The sequence below is a fragment of the Castor canadensis genome, chromosome 1 (genome assembly GCF_047511655.1).
Source record: "Castor canadensis chromosome 1, mCasCan1.hap1v2, whole genome shotgun sequence".
Classification (NCBI taxonomy): Eukaryota; Metazoa; Chordata; class Mammalia; order Rodentia; family Castoridae; genus Castor; species Castor canadensis.
In genome coordinates this window covers 5,186,761-5,213,829 of record NC_133386.1, presented here as the reverse complement: position 1 = coordinate 5,213,829, position 27,069 = coordinate 5,186,761, and the positions used below count along the sequence as shown (strand labels likewise).

The 27,069-nt window shown below is 40.4% G+C and overlaps 1 protein-coding gene across 6 annotated transcripts in view; it reads left to right on the top strand.

Annotated features, from left to right (window-relative positions):
• Window positions 1-4,982: 4,982 nt before the first annotated feature.
• Window positions 4,983-27,069, top strand: part of Qki (QKI, KH domain containing RNA binding) — a 136,118-nt gene continuing 114,031 nt past the window's right edge. For 2 of the 6 annotated variants that reach the window (XM_020177717.2, XM_020177715.2), the window contains exon 1: window positions 4,984-5,209. In XM_020177717.2, coding sequence (XP_020033306.1) covers window positions 5,068-5,209 — 142 coding nt within the window. In that variant the 5' untranslated portion in view covers window positions 4,984-5,067. Of the gene's footprint in view, window positions 5,210-27,069 lie in introns of all 6 variants that reach the window. The other 4 variants (XM_074070736.1, XM_020177718.2, XM_020177714.2 and 1 more) reach the window with 3 other exon arrangements.

The following is a 27,069-nucleotide window of genomic DNA, read 5'->3' as shown; positions in this document are numbered from 1 at the left end:
AGGCAGGCACTGGCAGTGCTTACCCACAAGCTTACAGCTACTCGTTAGTCTTTTCCTGGCAACAATTAGTTAACTTTTCAAGTAGAGTATGCTATTAACTCCCAGCTTAGTCTGTAAGTGCCCTAAGGTTTCTGACATGCATTTACATATAGCTGGTACTCAAACTTAGTTTATTTGACTAAGATAGTCATGCTTAAAATGTGTCACTTTCAATTTCTGGCATAGTACCTGATAAATGATCTTAAAATTTAAAAGGATACTCAAGAACTCTATTAAGACAATAAACAATTATTTTACAAAGATACTGAGAATCCCCCCATTCCCTTTCAGGGAAATTTAAGAATTAAGATTTTTAAAAAGAACATTGGGAGCAAAAGCCATCAAACACTGAATCTGAAGTCCAAGGAACATTTTAGTTCCTGCAAGAACTCCATGGTGATGAAGACAGAAGTGTTTGGAATACTGTAATTTTCCATTTTAGATGTCAAGAACAGCAATAAGCAAATAGAGCCAATGAAATTGAAGAGAACAGAAAATGTATTTCACTCCTGGCTAATTACTGACGTTAGAATGTAGAACCAATTTTAGTGTCAACATTAGTAGATGACATAATTTTTCACAGTGAAAAAGCTATTATTACAAGATCTTCAACTTGAAGCTCTCACCATATAGTCAATGGATGTTGCTGTTTATTTAGGAATACTGTGCTTGTAACTAACAATGCAACTAAAGACTTTGTCTATTTTTTGTAAGCTTCTTGAAGGTAAGCCACAGATCCTGAAAATTTTTGTATTCCTCCTTGCATTTATCATGTTTGGTACTGTTAACACTGTGATACGTATCTGAAGTGCTGAGGCTGAGCAGGAGCGAAAACAGAGATATTGTGACTATCTGGGCTAGGCAGGTCGGTGTTCAAAGAGGGAAGGTGCCCTGTGCAGACCTGGTTTGCTTCCATCAGCTACTTACTGCTCTTAGGCAATCAGCCATCTCATCTCTGAAACACAGCTATTCACGCCTACATCAAATGTTTGTGTGAGGATGAAAGAAATAGGTAAAAAATCTTCCTGGTACGTAACAAGTACTTGATATTTGTGCCTACATGTTTCATACGCTGTTCTGGGTAGTGGTAATTCCAGTAACAAAGTCCTTGAGCTGATGGAGCTTAGTGTAAGTGGTAGGTGGCAAATCAAGTGACCCACAATGACATGGAAGGTGGTAATAAATGCTGTGGGAAGAATTAAAAAGGGGGCAAGCAGATGGACCAGTGGAGGAGGTGTGTGTGTGTGCAGGCATGCATGGTTTCTATAGGGTGTTTATATAGAACCTAAGAGTGTGGGAGCAGGGAGAAAGTTTTCCAAGGAGAGGAAACACCAAGTGCAGAGACCTGGAGTATGTCAGAATGGTTGGCACATGTATGGGTCAAGGATTCCAGGGGGTTGGGAGAAGGTCAGCAAAGTACAGGGGATGGAGCATGTGGGACCTCACAAGCCCTGGGAGAAATCACTGAACTAAGCAGAATCATGATCTTCATGTCTGAAAAGGTACCACAGTAGTTATTACTAAATGATGTAACCATACAATACACGGGAAACAAACAATATTGTGTGACAATGTTCTTTAATTCTAACCTGTTTCAACTAGATTATTAAAAAGTAGTGGAACCTTATGGAAATGCAGCTTCTACATGTCAAAAATGGTGAACATTATCACAGCTTCGACAGATTTATTGGATAGGATCCATAAAAAGGCAAAGTACAGGCTAGGCATGGTGGCTCATATCTGTAAGCCCAGCTACACAGGAAGAGATCAGGAGAATCCAGGTTTGAGGACAGCCCAGGTAAAAAGTTACCAAGATCCCATTTCAATCAATGAACTGGGTGTGGTGGCATGCACCCGTGATTCCAGCTATTCGGGAGGCCCTAAGAAGGAAGATCCTGGTCTGAGGCTAGCCCAGGGCAACTACTAGAGATCCTACCTGAAAAATAACTAAAAACAAAGAAGGGGTTAGGGGCATAACTCAGGTTGGTATAGTGCCTGCTTAGCAAGCATGAGGCCCTAAGTTTAAGCCCCACTACCAAGAACAAAACACAAAAACACACAAGGCAAAACAAAACAAATGGCAAAGAATATGGACTCTGGAATAAAATATAATTGGATTTTAATCCTGGACTCAGGACTCATTAGCTATAGTGTTGGGTAAGCTACTTCACCTGTTTTTGAGTTTCCTCTTATGTATAATGAAGATAACAGTATAACCTAAGCCACAAAGAAGTTGTACTAATGATTAATGGAGATACAGAGTTAGCACAGGGCCTAGAGCTTAACAAATATGTAAACCAACTAAGAAAAGGGGCTTGCATTTTTACAGAGGTAGAACAAAATTCAGCATCAAAATCTTTTAGTGAGGTAAAAGAAATATAGCTTTCTTTTTCCAGGTACTGAAGCATACTTTATGTTAAAACTCTGGCTTTTTGATCAAATTACTATTTCTTGCCTTTCCTCCTTCAAAAAGATAATTAAGGTACACATTCTATGTTGTGTACCTTAATTCTATATTCTATAATATTCTATGTTGGAGGATTTTAAATATTTGAGAGCTACATGTTTAACTCTACCCATGAAGGCAATTTCATTTCCTCTATCAAAGTAGTTTCATTAAAAAAAAAAAAAATCCTGCGGTCTTTAAGTGAAAACACCAGAAGCTACTGGCCAGAGTATTTGTTTGAAATTCCTCTAGTTCTTTCAGTACATCACAAACTAGAAGTGCTCTTCAGAATTTGTGTAAAGCAAAGTTTAACAAAAATCACTTGAGTTCTCAGTTAAAAAACAGTAAGATATGATTAGCAGAAAATTATACCCAGCAAAATGGTTAACTTGATATTATCTGTCTACAATTTAATGGACACAGTATAAACAACTGTGACAAAACGCAGATGCCAACTTAGTGACTGACGACAATGAATCCATGAGGACTTCGTGGTTGCAGATCAGGTAATTGTTTCCCAAACAATCTGAATAGCTGAAATCTATTACAAAGTATGGAAACAGCTCTTGTTCACTGTGTGATTATTTTTGGTGACTTTTGCTTCCCAAGCTGCATATGCTTTTTATTTCATATTGCGACTTCATTCTGTTACTGAACACTGATGCCATCATGAAAGACAGAGCATTTCAAACACTAAGCTCCCCTTATTTAGCACACCTAACTGTATTTTGCTTTCCAAATAACGGAACGGTGCAACAAGCACACCCTCCGCAAACGCGCGCGTCACGCTGGGTTGACCGACAGCCGGGCCGGCCCCCCGCGCCCTCCGCTGTCCACGCCGGGCGCTCGTGGGTGCGCACGCGTGTCGGCCGAGTCCGCGGCGCGGCGCTCCGCCCGGTGGTCCAGCGCCTGCCTTCCGGCGATGAAGTTCGGGCGATCCGCCCGAACGCAGGGCTCCAGGGCGACGACGGGAGGGCCGTCACGTGCGGATCCCCAGTGACCGCGCGGGGGTCGGCGCCTGGCGAGGGCATCCGCGGAGTCCTGCAGCGGCCCACACTGCGGCGCGGGCTCCGACTTCAACTCTGTCTGTCCCCGCCTTCCCGCAGCGCAGTCCCGGCTCGGACTCGCCTGTGCTCGGAGCACCGCGCCGCGGAGGATCCGACGGCCCGGCCCAGCCCACCTCATCGTGGGCTCCGCGCCAGGCCCGGGTAGCAATGGTCCCAACCGGCCCAACCAGGCTGGCGGCAGCTGTCGCCCCCCGCCCCTATTCGCCCCTATCCGCCCCTGCCCCCCCCAACCCCCAACGCAGGCGCGCTCCGGGCCCGCCCCTCCCCCGCGCGCTCGCGGTTGGGCGGGGCGACCCTCGGAAGGGGCGTGGCCACTGGCCTCGACGCGCGCACGCGCTCTCAGCCCCACGGCTACGTGTCGGGCCACGTGATGCCCACCCCAGGAGTCCCCCGTGAAGCAACAGGACGTTAGGAAAAAAAAAAAAAAAAATCTTTTTTGCAGGGTAGCGGGGAAGGTGGACGAGGTTTCATAAAAGGAAAAAAGAGGAAAAAAAAAAAAAACCCAGAAAACAACTATAGTAACGGGCGGAGAGGGGAGCCCGGGCGGCGACGAGCGCAGCGCCAGCGCGTCCCGCCGGAATTCCTCTCGCTTAACGCGCCCGCCCGACCGCGCCCGCGGCCCCAGCAACAGCGCGCGGGGGCGGCCACGGATCCGCCTGCCGTGAGGCCGAGGCCGAGGCCGACACCGGCGCCCTCGCCCACCCCACAGCTGCCTCCGACCCCCACCCCCCCACGCAGGGCGGCGACTCCGTCCAGGCGTCCAGGCCCGCCCGCCGAGCGCCGCCCCGTCACGCTCCCGCCCCGGCCCGTGGCCGCCCGTCCCGCCGGAGCAGGGAGGGGCGGGAGACGGCGCCGGCGGCCGGCCGGGGAGCGGCGGGGGGGCGGGAGCGCGCCGGCCGGGCCCCGCTAACGGCTGCCCTGCTCGGCCCCGCCCGCCGCCCGCCCCCGGCCCTCCCCCCCCGCCGCCCCTCCCCCCGCCGCCGCCGCCGCCGCTGCCGCCGCCGCTGGCAGCGCCGCCTGAACTGAGGCGAACTCCGCCGCCAAGTGAGTGAGGAGGAGGAGAGAGGAGGAGGAAGAGGAGGAGCGCAGTCGGAGCGCGGCGGCAGCGCAGAGCGCCGCGGCGGGCACCAGCCAGAGAGACCCGAGCCCCGGCGCAGGCGGCGGCGCTGAGCGGCGCGACCAGCCGACGAGCGGCCCGGCTCCTCGCGGCGTAGCGGCCCGCGCCGCACTCGGCCCGAGACCCGCCTCCGCCGCCGGTCTCGCGAGGGAGCCGCGCCGGGCGGCCGAGGAGCGGCGGCCGCGGCGCGTCGGGCCGGGCGGAAAGTGCCTGCGGGGGGCGGGCGAGCGCGCGGAGCCGGCCGCCCCGGGGCTCGGCGCGGGAGCCGGAGCGGGAGCCGGCGCGGAGCGGGACGCCGCGTCCCGAGCGGCCGGCGGCCGGGGCTCGCCCCCGCCCCTCCCTCCTCTCCGGCGGCGGCGGCGGCGGCGGCGGGCGGAGTGAGCTGCGGAGCTTGGAATATGGTCGGGGAAATGGAAACGAAGGAGAAGCCGAAGCCCACCCCAGATTACCTGATGCAGCTGATGAACGACAAGAAGCTCATGAGCAGCCTGCCCAACTTCTGCGGGATCTTCAACCACCTCGAGCGGCTGCTGGACGAAGGTGAGGCGCCCCGGCCCGGCTCGGCCGCCCGGGTGGTGGGGCGGCGGGAAGGTCAGGCCGGCGGGACCCGCGCCCCGGGGGACGGGAGGCCGGGCGGGCCGGCGGGCGGGCGAGGACCGGGCCGGGGCCGGGGCCGCGGGCGGACCCTCGGCCGACACGACCCCGCGCCGGCGCCAAGTTCGCGCGCTGGGCTGCGGGCGGCCCCGCCCGGTTCAGCCCCGGGTTCCGAGGGCGGCGCGGGGCGGCCGGGCCGGGGGTCGGCGACCTGCCTCCCTCCGGCCCGGCCTGGGGCGCCCGCGGAGCCGAGTTGCGTGGCGGTAGGGACGCGGGGGAAGTCGGCGTGGGACTCGCCGGTGCGAAGGAATTAGGCACGAGACCGAGGCGAGCTCGACGTGACAGCGGGGAGCACTTTCGGGCCTTTTGTTTGGGGAAGCGGCACTGTTGGGAGTTGAACTTCACTTTTTGGGGGTGGAGTGCGAAATGCCGCGAGGACGGCCCTGGACGCCGGCCGAGTTGGGGAGAAGTGGGGCGGCGGGGGCGCTCGGGCGCCGTCGCCCGGGCTCGGCTGGCGGGGGAGGCGGAGAAGTTGCGGGAAGCCGAGCGGAGTTGCTGGAGCTTGGCGGGGACCGGGCGCGGGGGCGCGGGGGCGGCGGGGCCTGGACGCGGCCGTGCCGGAGTCCGCTCGGGATCCAGCAGGCAGCGGCGCCCCGCCGGCCGCCAACGGAGGCTAAGCGGCACGCTGGGCGGACGAACGGCGGAGTTTAGGTTCTTCACCGAATTTCCAGACTTCCCAGAGGGGCTGGGGCAAAGGGAACCCGAAGCTCCGGGAGGACAAAAGGCCGGAAGTATCTCCGGGATAACCGGAGGCTAAGGAAGAGCCCGTCCCGGCGGCCTCTGGGACGAAAGGCACAGTTCGAGGCGGAAGACAGGGTTCACGGCCGCTCCTGCGTTGCTTTCCTGCCTCACACACAGCGGCAAGCCGCACTGAATGCGACCAGACTGCCCGCTAATCCCAGATCGCTCCAGACGAAACTTGAGCTGCAGCTTTAAGAGCTTTTGCTTTTCCTATTTGTGCTGGCATTTGAAAGATTGTGGAGGCAGAAAACTTTCTGGAATGTCAAAAAAAAAAAAAAAAAAAAAAAAGGTGGGGGGGCGAACTGTTAAGCTGAGTATTTCCAAATGCGAGCGCTAAGGGGCGCCAGTTATTTTTTTAACCATGGAAATTGGTTGTAACTTGCCCCAAATCTGACCTATATTAAGTTTACTCGAAACTGAAGTCATCGATCATTCCAGCTGTTATTGTGTGTTCATAAATGTGTTTACAAACAGAAGACACTTACACACTCGCCTGGCGTATTTTGATTAAATTAAAATTTTAGTAGTAACAACTTAGGGTGAAAGCTTTTAAGTGCAGTTTAGAAGGAATCTTGTATATTCATTAAAATGAAAATAAACATTTAGAATGAGCTAAAATCAAATTGCATTATTAAAATGCTGAATTCAAACGGCACAGATTATTAAAAAATCTTTGGAAATACTCTTATATGTGCCACTTAAGTGTGCCATTTGAAAGCTAAATAGTATTGAGTTTCTTTGATTTGTTCTAAAGAGCGCCTTGCGCTTTCATGTTGAAGCTGATTCTCTGCTAAGTTTCTAACCTTTGGCTGTAATAATTTCTAATCTTTCAAGTCTACAAATTTCAGTTATGTACTTATTACCTCTAACAAAGGTAGGCTTGTTTCTCTCTGGTTAGAAATAGTAATCCCTTGGGTTTCGACTAGAAGAGCGAGCACTCACTAGTTTTAGGATGGTAGTATTCTAAACAGTGCTGCTTCTCCTTTTCGTAAGGTTTAGTCTGTCTCTCATCTTGGTCCGTCCTGACTTTTAGTATTTTCAGCTCTCCACACTGTAAGCATCGCTTCTGTATGGTAGCAAGTATGTTTAAAAAGAACATCATACTGACTAGGAAGTTTGATTGTCTTTTTATCAGACCAGTGCAAACATGCAGGAAAAGGGGCTATTCCTTAGTGTGGAATAAGCTGCTTCCTGTAATTGTTAGCCTTATTATAAACTTAATTTGACTGAAGAAAAATACTGGTTTCTTAAGTGCATCACTTTTTTTTCCTTGCTAGATAGATGATTTAATTGTGAGATTTGGCAAGTTGTGCTTTACCCCTTGTGGCTTGTCATTGTCCAAAACAAATTAATCATGACTCTTTGTGATTTAGGAATTACATTTCCTTTGTCTGTAATACTCGGCAGAAGAAAAAATTTAAGTTCAGATAAAACTTTTTAAGTTTTAGTTTAGTGATTAGCTTAGTAAAGGTAACTATTTAGAATAGACATTCTCTGATAATTAGAAATTTGGATGGTACTAGCAGTCTTGTTTTAAAATACTTTTCAAATAGTGAGCTTTTAAACATTTTCCTGTCAGTTTGAGAATTTTTATTTGACAATTACACATTTGGAAAATAATTGTGTTGGGTTTTTTTCCCCCACTTTATTAAAACTTGAATGCTTTAGAATGAGCACATTAATTCTATGCCAAGGTGAAATTAACCTTAAGTCTATATCTTGATTGTGGACCACCTTTTAATCCTTCCAAATAACCTTTTTTTTTTTTGTGGAGGGAGGGGGAGTACTGGGGTTTGAATTTAGAGCCTCATGGTTGCTACGCAGGCACTCTACCACTTGAGCCACACTCCGCTAGTCCTGCTTTTAATTGGGTTTTTTTGAGATAGGGTCTCACAAGCTCTTGGAACCCCGATCCTCCTGATCTCTGCTTCCCAAATAGCTAGGATTACAGGCGTGAGCTACCGGTGCCCTGCCCTTCCAAGTGTCTTCAACAGAACTGTTTTTTTGAGGTTCAGAACATATTTGGGTTAGGTCAGTTACATAAAGGGCATGCTTGAGTTGATACTCCCTACTTAAAGAGTCCTTTATTGAAGTTAAAAATGATCGCTGGGTTACAGATAAAGCCTGGGTTGTATCTTCAGAAAGTTTTCAAATGAACTCTAAGAAGATCTCTTCAAAAGAGCAGTTCCCAAACAAAGCTTTTTAATGGACGTTCCTATATCTTGAAAACGAAACTTAAAACTACAAGTGTTTATTAAGTGCACGTTACGTTTTAATAAGGTTTTGCAATTTAGAATTGAGAAGGCAGAGAAAATACGACAAAATAGATGAAAATGCAGAACAAGGTACTTTAACATATATTTTGAGGTTTTATTTTTTATTTTTTTTGGGGGGGAAGGAATGTAAGACTGCTGATAAGAAAATATAAAGTGTGTAGTATGGTTTGTGAGGGAGGAAAGTCACTCTTTTTATTGTGGATCTCAGAAAAGCCAGTATGTGGCTCAAAAACAGCAACAATCACATTCAAAAGATTTTGAATTAAAACTTGATTTGCTAATTAGCGTTTTCCACGTTAATGTCTGTTTCTGCTTCTTAATGCATTTATTATTGAATATGTCCTACCCTCAGTTTTTTTTTTTTTTTTTTTTTGGGTGGGGAGAGGCTTGCTTGACTATAAAAGCTTTAATTTGATAAACTTGCTTGGTGCTTCCCGTTGAGAGGACTCAGGCCATACAGTTTCTTAAAATTTTAGTTTTTTTGTCTATAAAAGGAATCATTGTTGACAGTAATCAATATCTGTGACAAACAGATTTTACTTAAGGTGGAGTAATTAATCTGTTCTCTAGGAGCCAAGGTTTCTTTTTTGTACACAAGTCCCCGAATTAGTTATAATAAGGAAGCCGATACTTGTCACCAGTTCTTCTCCCAGGAGATGTCACAGCTACATATGGCAATAAAGGAACTGATCATTTGTATCATGTTATAGGTTATTTATTTAGCATTCACACTGCACTTTTGAAGTTTAACTGTTTCATAGGTGGAAGGTTAAAGTTTTTCCACTTTTTAAAGTTTTATAGTAAGAGTTGTACTGCCAGGGATATGACACAATTGAGCTTATAGAAATAGATCTTTGCCAGTCAGTCACTTTTACCTGTGTTTTTGATGTGAATACTTTTTCTTAAGTGACTTTGGGAGTATAAGTTAAGTTCATTTGACTTATTTTTTTGTGCAGTGCTAATGATGGAACTCGGGGCCCTGTATGCTCGGCAAGCACCCTACCACTGAGCTACAACTCCTAGCCTGTATTTGACTTTTTAAAAGCTTTGCAAACATATTTCTGTCGTCAGTTGTGTCATTCGCACTGTTCTGTAGCTGGAGCTTCATCAGATTTTCCTAAGAATAAGTGGTTTTTGGTTTCTTTTTTAAGGGAAATAGATTCCTATGACAAAAGTAGTCAAGTATAATAAAACCCCCCTGCTTTGACCTGGCCCTTACTGAAGCAAGATTCAGATCCTCCTTTTAAGTCCTACAGTTAAACATGTAAGGTTTTTTCTTTTTCTTTTTGCTTGTTTTTGGTATTAAGAGTATTAATTACAACACAGTGAGCATAGGAGCAGCTTTTTATGAATTGACTAGAACCATAGTTTATTTTACTTGAGAAATTCAGTTTAGCTGATAGAATGTGTTTGATGCAGTTGTAAGCAGAAATTACCCTTGTCTGTCACAAATGGAAAATGCTGTGACATTGGTGGGTTTTGTTTGGTGGTAACTTAAAGGAAAGTTGCCCACTGAGCAACTTTCTGCTGTTAGAATGTCAACTGTTTTGCAAATTTCTTAAGAATCTGTTTTAAGCCAAAGGTGGGAGGTAGCATGTGGGTCTTATGTCAGGAGGTCCTAATTAGAACTATGTGCCAATTTTTTATTTACATGAGTGACTTCATTTATTTTCTCTGACCCCTCCTTTATTTGGCATTAAGATAGTTCGATATGAATTTTAAGTGCAATAATTTTTTTCCACACAATGAGAACTTTTAGGGAATGCATATGCCTTTAAAAAATTGGTACTTTTTCATTTTGGGGGCTCAAAATAGCTAGATTATTAGACGCCCAAATGAGATTTGTTACAACACTGTTTTTATTTAACAGGAAAGCAAAATAAGCATTAAACTGAGTCAATACAGTTTTTTATTTTAGCGTGACTGTGTTAAGAATTGGTCTATGTTAGGTGCTACTTTCTAAGTTGTTAGTACCACACTTAACCCTCGAATATCATGATTTGTTTCTGTTTACCCTGTTAGAATTTAGTTGAAAGTGCTCATCTCAGGGCCTGGCATGGGGACACTCTCAGATATTTATTGAATTAATAAACGCATTCACATCATACATCCTTTTTGGTTTTTAGTTTTTCAAAAATGAAAATAATAGGGAGAACATTAGAAACACTGTCTAATACTCTTTAAGCAGTTGTGTAATACCTTATGTTCGTTCTGGACGCTTAGAAAAAAAGGTAATCCTTTTTTTTTTTTCCCTCTTCAAAGGATTTTTTAGAAATCTCTATTGTATATTTGCTCTCAAGGTACTTCATCTTAATTTTATTTTAATACATTGATATGAATGGGAATTTGAAAAACAAAATTGTTTTACTCAAGGAAGACAGTTTCTAGTCAGTCCTTATACCAAATGTATCAGTTTGTAGACAGAAAAACTATCAGTGCTTACCTCAGCTCTTTAAAATTTTTGCATTAGTGGACAAACATAGGTAAGCTTTTTAAAAGTTCTTTATCTATAAAAGCACAAGAAAGAGGAAAAAAAGTCTTTATTCCCAAGTGCAGCTTTGATATGTTCAGAATAAATAGATTATGTATGGTTTAGAAGAAAGAGTAGAATCATATGACAGATTGTCATTTAACACAAAAACAATTTTTTAAAACTCAGGTGCATCTTTAAGCTAATTTTGAAACATCTTTACTTAGAAGATTGGCAAATTTTAATTTTTGGTTAAGTGAAACTTAGTCATTACCAAAACTTACTGCTTTAGCAGTAAGTTTAAAAAATTTGTGATGAATTTAAAAAATAGGTAGTTTGCAGAGGGAAAATGATTTTTTTTGAGGGTTCTTATAATTATTAGCATGTGAATAACTGAAAAATGTTTTCACCATTTCTTCAGTTTCCTAAAGCACACACTGTAGTTTGAAAATCCAGCAATCCTATCTAGTCCTAACAAAATATTAAGTTTTGTTGATGATTATAATGTTGCTTCATACATTAATCCTAACTTACATGTTTTATTGAACTAAATTTTGAGGCTGGTAAAATAATCAATTTACCGTAACATTTCTGTCACTTTATAAGCAGAATAAGTCAGGTAGGGTTGTTTTGGATCTTTTTCAAAGGCAGTAAAGTGTCAGATAAATCCACAAAGTGGCCCTGCATTATGGCCATGCTACAAAAAAAAGGCGTGTGTGTGTGTGTGTGTGTGTGTGTGTGTGTGTGGCCAGTGCAAACGTGGTCTGGGAGTATGTAAAGAGTGAGTGAAGTTCTAGATAAGAAAGGATTTTGAAAGAAAGAAATATTTGCTTCCCCCTAGAGGTCCTTAATCCTTGCTTTTGGTTTTAGTGTAGCATCAGTAATTGTAAAGACTAGGCTCGATTGTCTGAGCAGTAAGTAGCAAGGTATTGGGGGAAGTCCTTGGCCTTTAAGGGTTTTTAAGCTAATTTTATTGTTTGAAATACTTAGGAAAACTTCAACAGCAAAAATGTACTTAATACATAATTTAAGAGTTGAACTAGGAAAATGCATGATAAAAACATTGCAATTTTTTATTTAAAACTTTCAATGTCATAGTATTTTACTGGGTGTCAAAATTGTCTTACAAATAGTGTTTGAAGAGAGTATAGGAATAAAACTAGAAGAAAAATGCGTTTTAGTAGGGAAGAGTTGAGTAACATTAAAGAATATTATTTCAGAGCTGCCAGGACCTGAGACTGGATGGGTGTATTCTTTGCCTAGGTGCAGAGAGAGACCAAGTTCTCTTGCAGAGCCTGTGATTTGTCCACATTGCTAGGCAGGGTGGTAGCAGAGCTGGAGTGGGACTCTGAGTTCTACCTTCTGATCTGTTTTGTAATGTGCCACTCTTATAAGTGAAACTAGAGGGAGGAAAAAATATCCTAGAAAAAAGTGCAGCTGTTCCTCTGGGTTGTAAGTTTAAAGCAAATGGCTTTTGGCTAATTGTGTGATAGTTGGGCTTAAAACACATGCTGATCTAGTCCTTGAAGCTAGAATATGTATTCTTTCTAGAATGGTTTAAAAAAACTTTGATAATTAAGAGCCTAAAAGTGAGAAAGTAAAGATAATTTTAGACGACTGCATTTCATTGCTTAAACTTCTTTGTAGCCAAAGGTTAGAGCCTCATTTCTTTAAATATTGTAATATGAACAAACTCTGCATATTTAACAGTGTTGTTGCTTTTTTATTACTATTTTTTATTTTTTAGAAGCAACATTTCTGATTGGAAGATTTAATATAGAGGCCTAATATTGCCAAATGATTCAAGTTAGGAACAGATGCTTGCACCAGTTTTAGTCCAGTGATTTGTCAGGTAGGTAAGTGAAATGAGTTGAGTGGAAATGGTTGCTGCTTTAGGTAACCACCACATCTACTTCGTGATGCCAGTATGTGGAGGATGACTGACTGCTGGTTTCAAATACATTAAAAATTTAAGTATAAGCCACAGTTTTTTTGTTGGTTGTGCTGCAGCAGTTACGCAGTTGTTACATGGTAGGCTGATAGATTACTTTTAAAGAAAAAATAAAAATTTCAAATCTAGGAAAAAAGAACAAACAATCACTTTGAAATGATGTCTCCTTAGTGCTGTGCTGTTGTTTCAGTGATGCCGCTGTTCCTATAGTAGGTGTTCAGGTGTTAGCTCAGCAGGCTTGAGCTTGAACATGCATGAGCAAGTCTAAAGATGAAAGTGAGGTTGTGCTTCTGCCATGTGTTAATGGGCCATGTGGGGAAATGTTGAGCTTGACTATAGATGGTATCGTGAATCTGCAGTTAACTCATTAGTTTGATGATCTTGGATAAGATAATCTGACCTCTTTGAACTTGAGTTTCTTTGTAAATTGAATCCCCCTTCCCCACTGGGAGTTGAACCCAGGGCCCCATGCATGCCAGGGAAAGCACTACCACTGAGACACACTCCACCTATGTAAATGGAATTTATAATTATCCTTCCAACCTCTAACTCAGATATTCTGAGCCTGATGGGTATATGTGTACAAGAGCTGTTCATACTGTAAGCAGCATTGTAATTTCTGTCACCATCTTTAGGTTCTTTATGGTAGGATAAATTATCAATTGGATAAGAAAGGCAGCTTGTAGAGAAAGATCTGAAAGGGGAAGAATGGTACCAGATAGGCTTTTTTTTCTTTTTAATATTTAGGAGAATCATTCTCTACATTAGTCTGGTAGTTCAGAAGTCACAATGACCTAAAGTGTCCAGTAAGGTTTTCTTGAGAAGTGAAACCTGAGTTGGTGTTAATAGTTGGAAGGGTAAGCTTTTAATGAGAGGCCAATGGGAAGGTGAAAGATGGTCCAGGAGAAAGGAAAGGGTAGCAGTGTCAGAAAGGCAGTAATTGCAGGATGAAAAGACATGTTTAGGAAACATGTATATATTAAGGTAGTTGGAATGGCAAGTGCATGGAGAGAAGTGTTGGGGATTAAGTGGCCATTATAGTGAGAACTCTGGTTGTGGGGTCTAAATGCAAAAATTAATAGTTTGAATTTGAAGATGTAGGGAATTATTGAAGTATTGGATTATTTGGGGTTGTCACAATGAACTATTTGTAGGTAAAGTATGAGTGTATTGACTGTATGTTGTATGTGGTTAACCCATTAGGAATTTTCCCTAGTACTGGTGATAGAACTCAGAACCTCACACATAGGCATGCATTGTACCAATGAGGTATACCTCTAGCCTAGGAATTTTTTTTGAAAACTTCTAGTTTTTCAATATAGTAATAAATAAAAGTTTGTATTTTTTTTTTACAAGGAAAACATGTTTTTGCTAGTTTGAGATAAAGAGAGCCAACCAGGGAGATTCCTTGTGTTGTTTCCATGTGAATATGTATTGTAACTCAGTCTTCTTCACATTTTGAGCTTTCTGTATTTTTCAAGTATTTAGAAATTTTTAAAGTGTGTTTTCACTAGAAACAAGTGTACACAGGTTTTCTCTCCACTACTCTACAAGTCAGTTTATTTATTCTGTAGTATTGAGAACATGTGGAGCTCAATGCTTATGGCTGTCAGCCCGATTTGTGGTTACTCAAGAGAGAATTGTGTTTTTATTCCTATGAATGGTAAAGAGAATTAATAAACTCTTGCTTTAGTTGACTGCTTGGAATTACTGAGTTAGTTTGATTTGGAGAAAAGCTAGACCCATCTCATTCATCTTTTAAATCTGGATGTGCTGCCAAAGGATGTTGAAGATTTTCTGAAAACTTTACTATAGCCAACGTTCAATTATATTTTATATTTGTGTTAATTAAAGTACATTAAAGATAACTTGATGTTTCATCATTAAATACTTTTTCTTTATAAATTAACATTTTTCTGTACAGTGACATCACTGTACAGTGGGTTAATATTATACATAATGTAATAAACAGTGTTCAGATTTCTGTAGTTGCACCTAAAATGTTCTTGATTGCGGATTTGTCCAAATTAGAATCTCCTTCCTACTCCTCTGTCCCTCCTCTCTCTTCTTAACCTCCTTTCCTCTATCTCCTCCCTCTTTTTTATCATGGATGAACATGAAATCATGAATTTCATAGACTGAACTTATTTAATCAACCATAATTTTATTTTTGATGTTTAAATTGTTAAATTTTGGCCAGTGTTAATTAAACTGGTTCTTGTGTCTTTTGAAGTCTTTCTGCCTTTGCCTGCCCTGTCCGCAGATAGAATTAGCCACTCTCCATAGCTCTTCTCAGATACGGTGTTAGAGACTCAAATTTATGTTCCTTATGTTTAGTGTAGGTCGTTTTCAGACTTTTCTGTGAACACAGCTAGACAAAATTGATTTTAAAATTCACCAGTTCATCCAGGTGCTGGTGACTCATGCCTGCAATCCTTAGCTACTTGGAGGCTGAGATTTGGAGGATTGCAGTCTGAGGCCAGCCAGGGCAAATAGTTTGTGAGACCCCATTTCCAAAATAACCAGAGCAAAATGGACTAGGGGTTTGGTGCAAGTGGTAGAGTGCCTGTTTTACAAGTGTGGAACCCTGAGTTCAAACTCCAGTTCCACCCAAAAAAAAAAAATTTTTTTTTTCATTAGTTCATGTTTGTATTTTCAGCTCAATTTTAACATTACTGTTAATTTTGTTACCCTTTTTTTTGCCAGCATTTAAGTAATATTTTTGTTCGTGCCATAATTGCTTAGTTGATTCTAACATATAAACAAGATACCTTTAAAACTAGTAATCAGTGAATTAATGTTTTAAATTATCTTGTCTATTTGAGGCATGCTTTAACTTACAGATATAGCTAGTGACCCACTCAAATTTGTTAGTTTACTTCATTCTTTTTTGTCTTATCCTATGTATACTAATTTTTTGTTTTTTACCAAACCTTATTTTTTACTTGTCAGTGTTGTCACTTACTAGCTTTTGTTGACTGTATTAGCCTTTATCCCATACCCAGCAGAAATTAGAAATATACGTGTATTTTTAAATCAGGAGTGTGTGTGTTTTGTGGTGGTAACTATTCAGAAAGATAGTTATCTTAAAAAAAAGATAGTTGTTTCTCTTTAGATGAGTGCTTTGTTTCTTAGCCATCCAGGGTAGGAATAGAAGAGTAAGTAACAAACAAAAAGTTTTACACTAGTGAATATTTCTGAATAATTTCATCAAAGAAGACCATGTCTAGTTCTTTAAAAATCCTATGAGATAGACTAAACTCCTAGGTAGAAATTAAAATTTAGAACTGTATTTCTAGCGTAAACTTCTTGGCTGGGCTCGGAAATCCAGGGCCTTGTGCATGCTAGGCAGGCGCTCTGTCACTGAGCCATGCCCTCCAGCACTTAGGAGTCTTCAGTAGTAAGGAATTTATGTTCCAGCAGATGGGGATATTCGTACACAAAAGAGAACATTTAATGTTTAAAATGTGTTGAGAAATAACTCGTGCCAGAATAGGAAATTTTTAGCCTTTCAGTTTTAAGGAAGGAGTTACTCAGGAGTATGATGAATAGTGACTATTGAATTTATTATTTAGACTAACAATGTGAATAAGTTGTGTGATACTTTAAAGAATTTCCTATAAGAAGCCATATAGGGTATGTTGGCTATATTAAATGTGTCTGGTTGAGGATTTCAGATTGATTACAGCTGTTTTCTGCTTTACAGCTTTATGGTTTAGAAGGTGAGGGGCGATGTAACATATATTTAGAAACATCCTATTTGTATGTTGTCTGTACAATTTTTAAATTTCTAACCAGGCACAGTTCTCTATTTAATAATAAAGTAAAAAAAAAAAAAGTCTCGTATTTTATTGTTACATGTTATATGAAGAGAAATTTCTTTTCAGGTCCATAGTTTATTGTGGTAATAAAAAATTATCAGCAGTAAAAAGATAACCTTATCTCACTTTATTATTATAGTTTATGGCATTATGGCATTTCTTGTCAGTTTTTTTAGTTCGGTAAATAGTATATATTTTGTTTTAAAATGTGCCTTGCACTTGCTGAAGAAACACTGTTCATTGCTGGTTTTTCTTAGCTATTATTTGGAAGAATGTCTTTTTGCTAATAATTAGTACATTAAAATTTTTCCAGTTAAGTTTTTTAACTGCCAAGGTTGTTGTAAAATATCATTATTTCTTCAGTCACTTAAAAACTCTAGATAAGAGGAAATAATACATCTTTGTTTTTACATAGAGAACCAGGGAGGAACAGACTTAGATACCTTTAGAGAACTGATAAAAAGTTGCTTTCCCCCAGTCCGCTGTTTTTCTGTTATTCCTTTAATACAGAGAATTGAATATCCAAACATTTTCATTTCTTTTTTTGTCAGAAGCATGGTTTTTGCCTCTCCAAGCCTGGGAGAAGTGTGGTGAGGGCAGAGTTAACAGCACATTACTGGGAACTAATTGCTTTTCAGAGAAAGTTAGGATTGGTTAATTTTGTTTAAAGATTATTTCTTAGTTTGTGAGCTTATGGGAAGCTTGGCTATTTTCCTTTTAGTAGTCATTAAAATTGTTGTTAAAAACCATTAGACACATAGAAAACTTAAATGTTAGCAAGTGAAAATCATGCCTAATTCAGTGATAATCATCTAACATTTTGGTGAATTTTCTTCTAATCTGTGTTTTCACCTTCTGTATTAGTGGATATGACAGAACTAGAATCCTGCTGTAATACTATCCCTGTGTTTTCTTTGTTTTTTAAAAAATATACATCGTGAGAAATTTCCCTTACCTTTTCATATCCTGAAATCATTTCAGTATTTATGGTAACATCTGATGTCATCAAGGTGTACTAGAGTTACTTAACTGTTCTCTGTTGGACATGCCACTTTGCTTTCTGGAAGTATATGTATTGATAACGTCAAATGACTTCAAAGTTTATTACTTTTACAAAAGTCACAAGTTACTAAATATTGTAATTTGGGCCTTCTGGATACCAGTATTTTTAATCTGAAATTAGTGTTTTGTTTTTTTTTTGCTTTGATGTAAGTAGAAAGTTATTACCATGATACAAGGCATTTTTTTTTTTCCCCCTTGGCAGTGCTGGGTTTTTGAACTTGGCCTTGTGTTCCTTAGGCAAGCACTTTACAACTTGAGCCACACCTCCAGCTCCATAAACTTTGAGTGTCAAAGTTGTGTATTTCATATACTGGGTTTTATGATTTAAAACATTTAATTTATAAGTATGTTGGGATATTTTTAGGGATATACCAAAACTTGAGATTTATTCCTTTATTTCAAATTTGAGTAGTTGGGTAGAGGATATGAAAAGTAATGAAGGGTGTCTGGTAATGTAAGGGTAACAGGTGGACTAAAGCCGGGTGTTAGAGTGCATGTTTCTGGAGAAGTGGAATTGCACCTGGCTCTCCGAGGACACCCAGGACTTCAGTGGAGAAGGTGGAGAAATAGGAGTGCTAGAGCTAGATCGCAGTGTCCTTGAACACAGCACATTCTGAGTGTTGAAGTAAATAAAGTACACAATTCTCTATGGAGAAACTTAAGATGCCTGCTTTATACGCTGAAGTACAGATAACGAGAAGACACATTGAAGACCTTTCCTCTACTGTTGTTCTCTTAGGGTTTTTTTTTTCCCTTCCTTTCATCTGCCTTTATATTTCTGTTTTTGATCTAGGTTTTCTTTAGTTTTATAATATGATGTCTTAAACATGATTGCTGTGCTTGCTGTTATTTTTCTCTTTCCTTTGTTTTTGGATTTTCTTTGGCTCTGGCTCTTTGGCTGTTTTGTTTGTGGGTGGGTAACTTACTACCTTTGTATGCATTCTTTGACTTTCTGTCCTACACCTGCTCTCCCCTCATTTGATTGGATCGTATTTAACTTTTGGTTTTGATTCTATTTATTTCAGTTCTTTTCTCAAGTAAGTTGAGTTTAGGAGTATATTGGGTTCATGAAGGAAGAGGTACACTTGGATCAGTTGGTATGTGAATTATAGAGTGATGGATGGGTCTAAGCTCTAAATTGTAAATTGCTGGGCTCCTTGGCTCACAACTATGATTCCAGTACTTGGGGCCGGGGCTGAGATGGGAGGATGATGGTTCAAGGTCAGCCTAGGCAAAAATAGTTTAGGGAGACCCTATCTCAGAGAACAAGGTAGAATATAAGGGAGAGGGTGAACTTGTTTGAATATATACTGTGTACATCTATGGAATTATCACAATGAAAATCCCTCAGGCTATCAATGTATGCCAATTAAAAAGTGAAAAAATAGAAAAAATTGGCCCAAGCAAAAAGAGAAACCCTATCTGAAAAATAGAAAGCAAAAAGATGGTGTGGCTCAAATGGTAGAGAGTTTGCCTAGCAAGGGCAAGGCCTTGAGTACAAACCACAGTACTGCTGCCTCCCCCTCCCTCTCAAAATGGTAGCTGAGTTGCTTCCGTGTTGTGGTCCGCATGGTTTGGTATGTTTTTTTTTGTCAGGAGGCCTTTCCTTCTCTGTTGTCCCCTTTGCATTTGCTGTAATGACTTCAGGAACTGTGATCTTCAGGAACTGTGATCTTCTGACAGAGAATGACCATCTAGTAATTTAACTCGCAGTGGACAAAGGTTTTATAGAAGTGTTTGCAAAGTGTGTTCCTTGGAATTGTGCCTCTAGTGGTAGACTAAGAGTAGGAGGTCTCTAGTCAGAAGTGCTGTGTGCTTGTTTTGTGAGTGCAACATGGGTGACGTATTAAATATCCGTGATGTGCAGTAAAGAAAATTAGGATGGATTCACTGAGGAGTTTCAAAAATTACTTGGTAAAGTCATACCTTTTCTCTTTCTTCTTGGAACTAATATTATGGGAAATTTGAGGAGGATTGTGAAAACCTGTGGATCCTGGGGAAAGCAGGTTTAAATAGTAATTGCTTGGGAATCTTACATATGTATCTATTATTTATTTGGAGGGTTTTGAACTCAAGTCTTTGTGCTTTCCCGGTAGGTGCTCTACTATCCAGCCATTTTTGCTTTACGTTATTTTTTTACAGGGATTTGTACTTTGCTTTGGCAGGCGTCTGATCATGATCCTCCTATTTATGCCTCAGAAGAGTCCCACCCTTCATTCTATATGTAAATGCAGTTAAGTTATGAAAGTATGAAGAGGATTCACGAGTCAGACTGTGAGTCTGGCTTCAAGAATGATAGGTAATTTGGCTTTTCTGCAGAAATACACCTAATGTCATATTAGCAAGGAAGAGGACCTTTGGGCCTGATCTTCTCCAAGGAGTATTAGATCATGATATAATTTGTGTAATGTGGCTTCCTTTTGATGGGAATAATCACAATTATTTTAAATTCTGTTTCATTGCTTGAAATATCTGTCAAGGGTATTTTTAACTTTTCCTTCAAATAAGGATAAAATTCAGCATCTAATGCATAGTCATATCATCATTAAAGTGATGTTAACCAAAGACTAAATGGCTCTGTTGGGTTCATGGTAGTCTCAGCAGTTCATTACAAATTTGCATAAGATTTCACCGTCCATATTTTACAAACATAAATAATTTAAAATTTCTTTCTTTATAGATCTTTAAATCATTTGCCCTAGAATAAGCCTCATGGTATATTCACAAATACTGAGGTTGGACTCTCCATCATTGCTGACTGGTGCTTAGACATTTTTGTGTTGTTGTTCTTCTGTTCAGGCTGTACCTTCATATGCTAGAATAAGCTTATATAAATTTCGAGAGGTGATTAGTTGACAGAGCAACACTTCATGTTTCTTCTAAAAATCACCAGTAAAAAAGTATGAAAATACGAATGAGAGGAGAGAGAAGAGAATGATAGTCATTGCGGAAGATGAAAGTAAGATCTGAGTTAGAAAATCCAAGTCTGTTTTTAAGATATAGGAAGATGAATCAATTTCCATTTCATTTTCATTCATATGAAAACTGGTTTTCTTTTTTCTTTTTTGGTGGTATGGGTTTTGAACTCAGGGCCTCACACTTGCTAGGCAGGCGCTCTACCACTTGAGCCATTCTGCCAGCTTTGTGTAATTTTTAAAATGAGTTGTATTAGTTGAACATCATAGAATATGTCATAGTAACATAGCTGTTTTGTTACTTGATGACCGAAACTGACCAACTCTGAATATTAAATTATAAATTACTTTGTGGATCTTTAAAGATGGCTTGGAGCCCTAGAGGAAGAAAGAATGAAAATATGGGAGCATGCCTCTCTGACTGTAAATGTCATTGTTACTAAGTAGCAGGATATCTACCTGCTAGTATATAAACCAAAAATGGTAGCATGCATCTAAAATTTTTTAAGTGTCAAAAAAAAAGACCTTGCTATAAAATGGAGTATGTGCATCCACATATATTTACATAACTGAGGTGAAAGTTTCGTGAAATGGTGTTTCTCTATATTACCTTCATGCAATCTTGTGTTTTTCTGTTCTGTTTCATTAAAAAAAAAATGCCTATTGTGACTAATAATATTGATTTAATGGGTTGTTGACTCTTGTGATTTAGCTTTCAACAGATGTTTTTGTCTTTTTCCTTGTTTTAAAATCCAGCACTTTACTGGATGCTGTGGATACAAGGATGAATAAGATACAGCCTAGTGCTCAAGGAGAGAAAAATGAAAGTCAGAAACTGCAGTGCTTTAACTGCTCTTAGCAGAAGCATGCCTGCCTTGACATGGAAAGTGCCATATTATTTTCTAGTAGGAAGATTATTACATAATCTGATAACTCCCCCATTACAGGCTTAACTTGACGTGAGATTTAGTTGTGCAGTTTCTCCTGATAATTTCTAAAGTGAAAATACCAAATTTGTTTGCAAGAGATTTGAATTTTTGGCTTACTGGCCAAGTCATATAAATAATCTTTAAAATATTAAACTTCATGAATGAGTAATGTTACTACTTTTCTAAGCAGATCATACCGACTAGCTTTAATGTCATTATTTGAGAAATACTTTTTCCTTTTCTTTTTCCCACCTTTGTATTGCAACTTAGGAAAGATAAAGTCAGCTATAAGTGTTATGTAAACATTTATCTTGGACCATTGGCTGCTCTTTGCACAGATGGTGACAGCTAAACTATGAAGAAAGTCACAAACTTTATAAGGGAATGAAAGATGAGTACTTAATTTTCTAATACTTAAAATGATTTTGTTTTTATTGCACATTGGAAATAGCATATGTATTGATTTTTCAACTTGGTTAATTCACTCAAAATAACACTGTATCTCAAAGTTAGGAGTTTTGGGGCTCAGTGGTAGAGCATTTAGTATCATTGCAATGCATTGGGTTCACTCCCTAGCACCATAAAGTTAAAAAATAAAAACTGGGAGTTCGGTTACGTTTTATTCAAAAACCTTGAAGTAAAACCTGGCATTTCTGTAGAATTCAGTTTCTGCCGGTTACACCATTGTCACAGTTTTTCCTTTTGAGTGATAGGCTACCACATCGGGTTGAAGAAGTTAATGTCTGAGTGGATGTGGAGGTTGCCTTAGAATGGTTGTGCTGTTAGCAGTGAAAAATGTTTTCCTTACAGTTCTTGTGCAACCGGCCATGGAGTAAAGCACATTTTTATAATAAAGGTGATGAATTTAATCGCAAACTGGCAGCCAAATGGAAATTGCAGACCTTGATACTGGGAGAAAATTGCCTATAAAGCAACTCTTGAGAGAACAGACTTTAAATTTATCCACCCATTTCGACATTGAGGAGTACACAGAAATCATAGGATATTTTGCTTGGCCCGATTAGTTCAGATGAATGACACTGGAGTATTATACTTAAAAGCTAGAGATAATTGGTTTCAAGTTGCTTACATACATACGTAAAAGGCTTTGGCACATTTTTGCCAAAATACTTAAAATAATTGCTGTGTTAACATTTCAGCCTATGATATCCAACGGGTTGACATCCATTTACTACTTTTTGAGAAGTATACTGTATTTTATGTTTCTTGTATTCTTACAGGGAGTTGCAATATTAAAAGAATACTCTGAGTTTATGAATAACATTCAGTTGATAGAATGTCATCATGAGTCATTACTGTTTTGTATTATAGAATTTAAACATAGAATTATGACTTTATTATTTGTACTCCAAGTAGCCTTAGCTTGTGATGTTGAAGATTTAGGCATTAGACTGTTTCTCACCATAGCGGAGATTTGCACTTAAAAGTGTAAAATACGTCAACTCCTTCATTCCATTATCAGTGATACAGGTATTTGTGATCTGGTTTTTAGCAAGCTTGCCTTGTTTGTGGGTATGGATTTACTACACATGGTTTTGGCCAGATGTGGTTAAAAAAAAAAAATCAAAAGAAATTTCAAAAATCCTTAAGTTCCTTTATACAGCTCACATTATACAGATTAGTTGAAACTCTTAATCACCTCCCCCCCTTACCTGTCAGTTGTGTTTAAATTCTTGTGTGATCTGGTGAAAGTTTCCCTGCCTTTATTTTGTGAAAATATGCCTCCCCTCAAGCAAGATAAAAGTGGTAATCTTCCCAACCCACAAGGGGCACATAATGTGTTCTTAAGTGATACATGGGTTTTTCTTTCTGGTGGGAGCGGGCTTTGAATTCAGAGCTTCATGCTTGCACAGCAGATGTTTTAGTGCATGAGCCACACCTCCAGTCCATTTTGTTCTGCCTATTATTTGGACATGGGACCTCATAAATTTTACCTAGTCCGTCCTGGAACTGTGATCCTCCTGATCTCAGCCTCCCAAGTAGCTAGAATTACAGGCCTGAACCCCCTGGTGTCTAGTGCTCCATGTGGTTACTGGGAGTTGGGTGAAATGAAACAGACATCTGCAGTGCAGTGCTGAACCCTGTGCATCCTTAGCGTGTGCAGTTGGACCGTGCACCCATCTATACTACAAAGGCCCACTGTGTAAAATTGCCTTCACGCTCTATGTGTGAAGTATATGTGAAGCACAAACGAATTTCTTATTTAGACTTTGGTTCCATTCCCAAGATAATCTCATGATGTATATGCAAATATTCCAGAATCCAAAACTGTTTGTTAGATAAGTGATACTCAACCTGTGCCATCTTTCAGACCTGTGGAATACAATATTCCCAGCATATGTAATTTTACATCATATATAATGTTGTGTCAGTGACCAATGCAATTATTATTTTGGAGACATATCTGTATACATTTATCTTCATCTCTCTGTTATGACTGTGCCTTAGCCACTTTACAATATACAATTCTTTAGTCTTTCTGTCTTTATGGCAGTCCTTTTGAGTTGGGAATAACTTTATTTTATAGATGAAGAAATAGAGGCAGACCGAAATTTCATGTTAAGTTTTTTTTTTTCTTTTTCGTTTTAAACAAAGATGGTGTTTTTAGTAGTTTCTCCATTCATCACAGATTGTATTTACAATCATGCTGTCATCTTTTTTTATGTTTTGGCAGTACTGGGGTTTCAGCTCAGGGCTTCATACTTGCTGGGCTTTGCTCTGCTGTTTGAACTATGCCCTAGCTCCTGTTTTGTAAAGTTTTTAAATAAAAATTTTACCTAACTTGTGAACGCTGTGGGTAGTTTTTTTTTTTTTTTTGGTGCTGGGGCTTGACCTCAGGGCCTCATGCTTGCCAGCAGGCTCTCTACCATTTGAGCCACTCCACCAGCCCTAGAAGCTTTTGTTTTGTAAATTTTTTAAAAACTAAAATTTTATCTGTCTGAGAATTGATAGTCTGATAGTTAACTTTCTTTCCAGATGACTTGGAAAGTCACAGTTTTTCTCTACTCTTTCCTTGTCCTTCCTGTTACGTACATAAATTGCATTGAATGCTTTAGTTACTGTAATTGCATCTTTAAGGACGTTTTGACTGTGTAAATAGTTTGCTGGATTTAATTTTTCACAAGAAAAAAGCCAGCACAGCATATTTGGAATGTCAGATGTATACTATTAAGTTTCTTCCAACACTCCATTTAGTACTGTCTTAAAGTGGGCTTGCTTTTTGGTATGTTATGATAGACTTGTTATACCTTTTGTTGCTGGTTACTACTGATGGCCCTGGCACCTGAAATTGGCATGGTTTTCAGAGATTGTACTGTTTGTTACCTCTCTGTTGCTTAAAAAAAAAAAAGTGCGTTCTGGGGGGTTTCTAATGTACTTTAATCCTTTTTTGTCTATGAAATTATCTAACTACAGACATTAGAGCTTGCTGTACTTTTCCTAGCAGTGCTTGGTTTTAAATTGCTATTAGGTAGAGCCTGTTCTCTAGCTCCCATCAGAGATGCATCTGCACTGATTGGACTTCACTCGTTTTCTAGTTTCAGTGTGTTGGTAGTGGTGGAGTGCTGTTGGAAATAATTTTTTGAAAGATTTTGTTTCATAACAGTAATTGTCACCAAGGCAGGCCTTGATGAGGACAGATCTTTGTTCTTAGAAGTGGTGTTCATTTTGAACTCTTTACTGTGGAAAATTCATATTTGCTTCAAGGAACATATACCTAATTTAGTAACTTTTCTGTCTTTTTGTTTTTTGAGGTTTCCTTGTTCTGTTTTGTGTATGTATATGAAGTCCATCAACCAGCCTATCTAAATCTTATGTGGCAACTTTAACGTAACAACAGTTCGTTGACCTCTGTTTTGAGAAGCTTGTCTTTTTTGGTGGTACTGAGCTTCGAACTTGGTCTCCTGCTTGCTAGGCAGGCACTGTACCATTTGGGTCACTTCATGAGCCATTGAGAAGCTTGAATAAAAAATACCTTGAGCAAGGAAAACTTGCATGGATAATCAATCGTAGGTATTACTTAAAATATCAGTCCTGTATAAAGATGGGATTAGAAGTCAGAAACTAAAGCTTGGAAACAATATCTGTGGTGAAGAGAAGCATACCTTTGAAGTTTTTTTTTCATGTATCAGATCCATCAGAGTGATAGATATGCATCTTTTCCCACTTTCATTCTCATTTCCTTCATAATCATTAAAGTGAAGGTTTAAGTGTTTAGAGTCTTGGTTTTTCCTAGTAAAGCACCAAATGAAGCCATAGAGCTCTGGCTGACTCTTGTTGAAGATGGTGTTGTCTAGTATTCTGTCCCAGGTGTTTATATCTCAGAAGACTGAACATATGTCATCTCTAGCCTCCTTATCTACTTACATGGAAACTGGTTCTTAACCCTGGAAGAATCCTAGTAGCAGGGCAGTGTTGCTTTCCAGTATATCCCCAGCACAGTTCCTGGTACCATGGCAAGGTAATGGTCAGTAATAGCAGATTCTTGAGCATTTGTTTTGTAGCAGACACTCTGCAAATAGTTCAAAAGAATATATTCTATCAAATTCAGAAGTTTACTCCAAAATGATTTGAGATGGCCTTACAGATGAGCAAACATGGACTGCAAAAGCTTAGATGACTTGAAGAATGCAGTTAATCCTTCACAGAGTTCAGGTAAGAATCTGATCCAATGATCATTCCAGTCCCCCTCCCCCAGCCCACCACTGGGTTTTGAACTCAGGCTTTTGAGCTTGCTAAGGTAGATGCTTAAACCACACCCGAGCCACTCCACCAGCTCATCATTCCAGTTTTAATTTGGATGAACCTGTCTGACTTTGCTTCATTATTACTGTTTATGTGTTTACTTCTTTTCCTCTTTATCCATAGCCTCAGCTTCTGTTCTCTTCCTCATCTTTCCCTCTGTCTGGCTCTTGTCTACCATCACCACTTGTTCCTGCTGCAGCCAAGTTTAATTTTGAGGATGGAGTAGTAACGCTGGAGATGACGAGTGAATGAACACAACTTTTGGAGTCAGGTCTAGATTTGAATCCTGGCTTTCACTTACGAATTACGTGATTTTAAATGAAGTACTTGATTTTTATATTTCTGTTTCCTAAGTATAAAAGGAAGATAAGAGTAGTACCTAACTGTACAGAAATCTTCCTGACCACACTATATAAACAGAGCCCTCACCTCCAAGATAAACTTGTTAGCGAGGCACTTTGGGTAGAAAGAAGTTTGGCCTCATTACTTCAAATTCTGAATTTGAGAGACGTCTGCTCTCTGTGCTTACTGTGTGCTGCTAGTACTACCACTGCTGAACTCTTTCATTTCCAGTAACACCTCTTTGTGAGATATAAATTGCCCTCTAGAAAGGTTGGATAACAGCACAGTAAGAGTGGAGGTGGCTGGATAATCTGCCAAGAATTCATTATAAACTGTTCCGTGGAGATGCCTCCTTGTAAAGTGTTTGGTGGGCTTGCTTTCCAGGGGGCTGTGTCACGCATGTCTACAGTGGGAAGCCCCAGCTCAGGCATGAAGGATGAGTCCTGAAAAAAGAAGCAGAAGCTTTGAGTTTGGG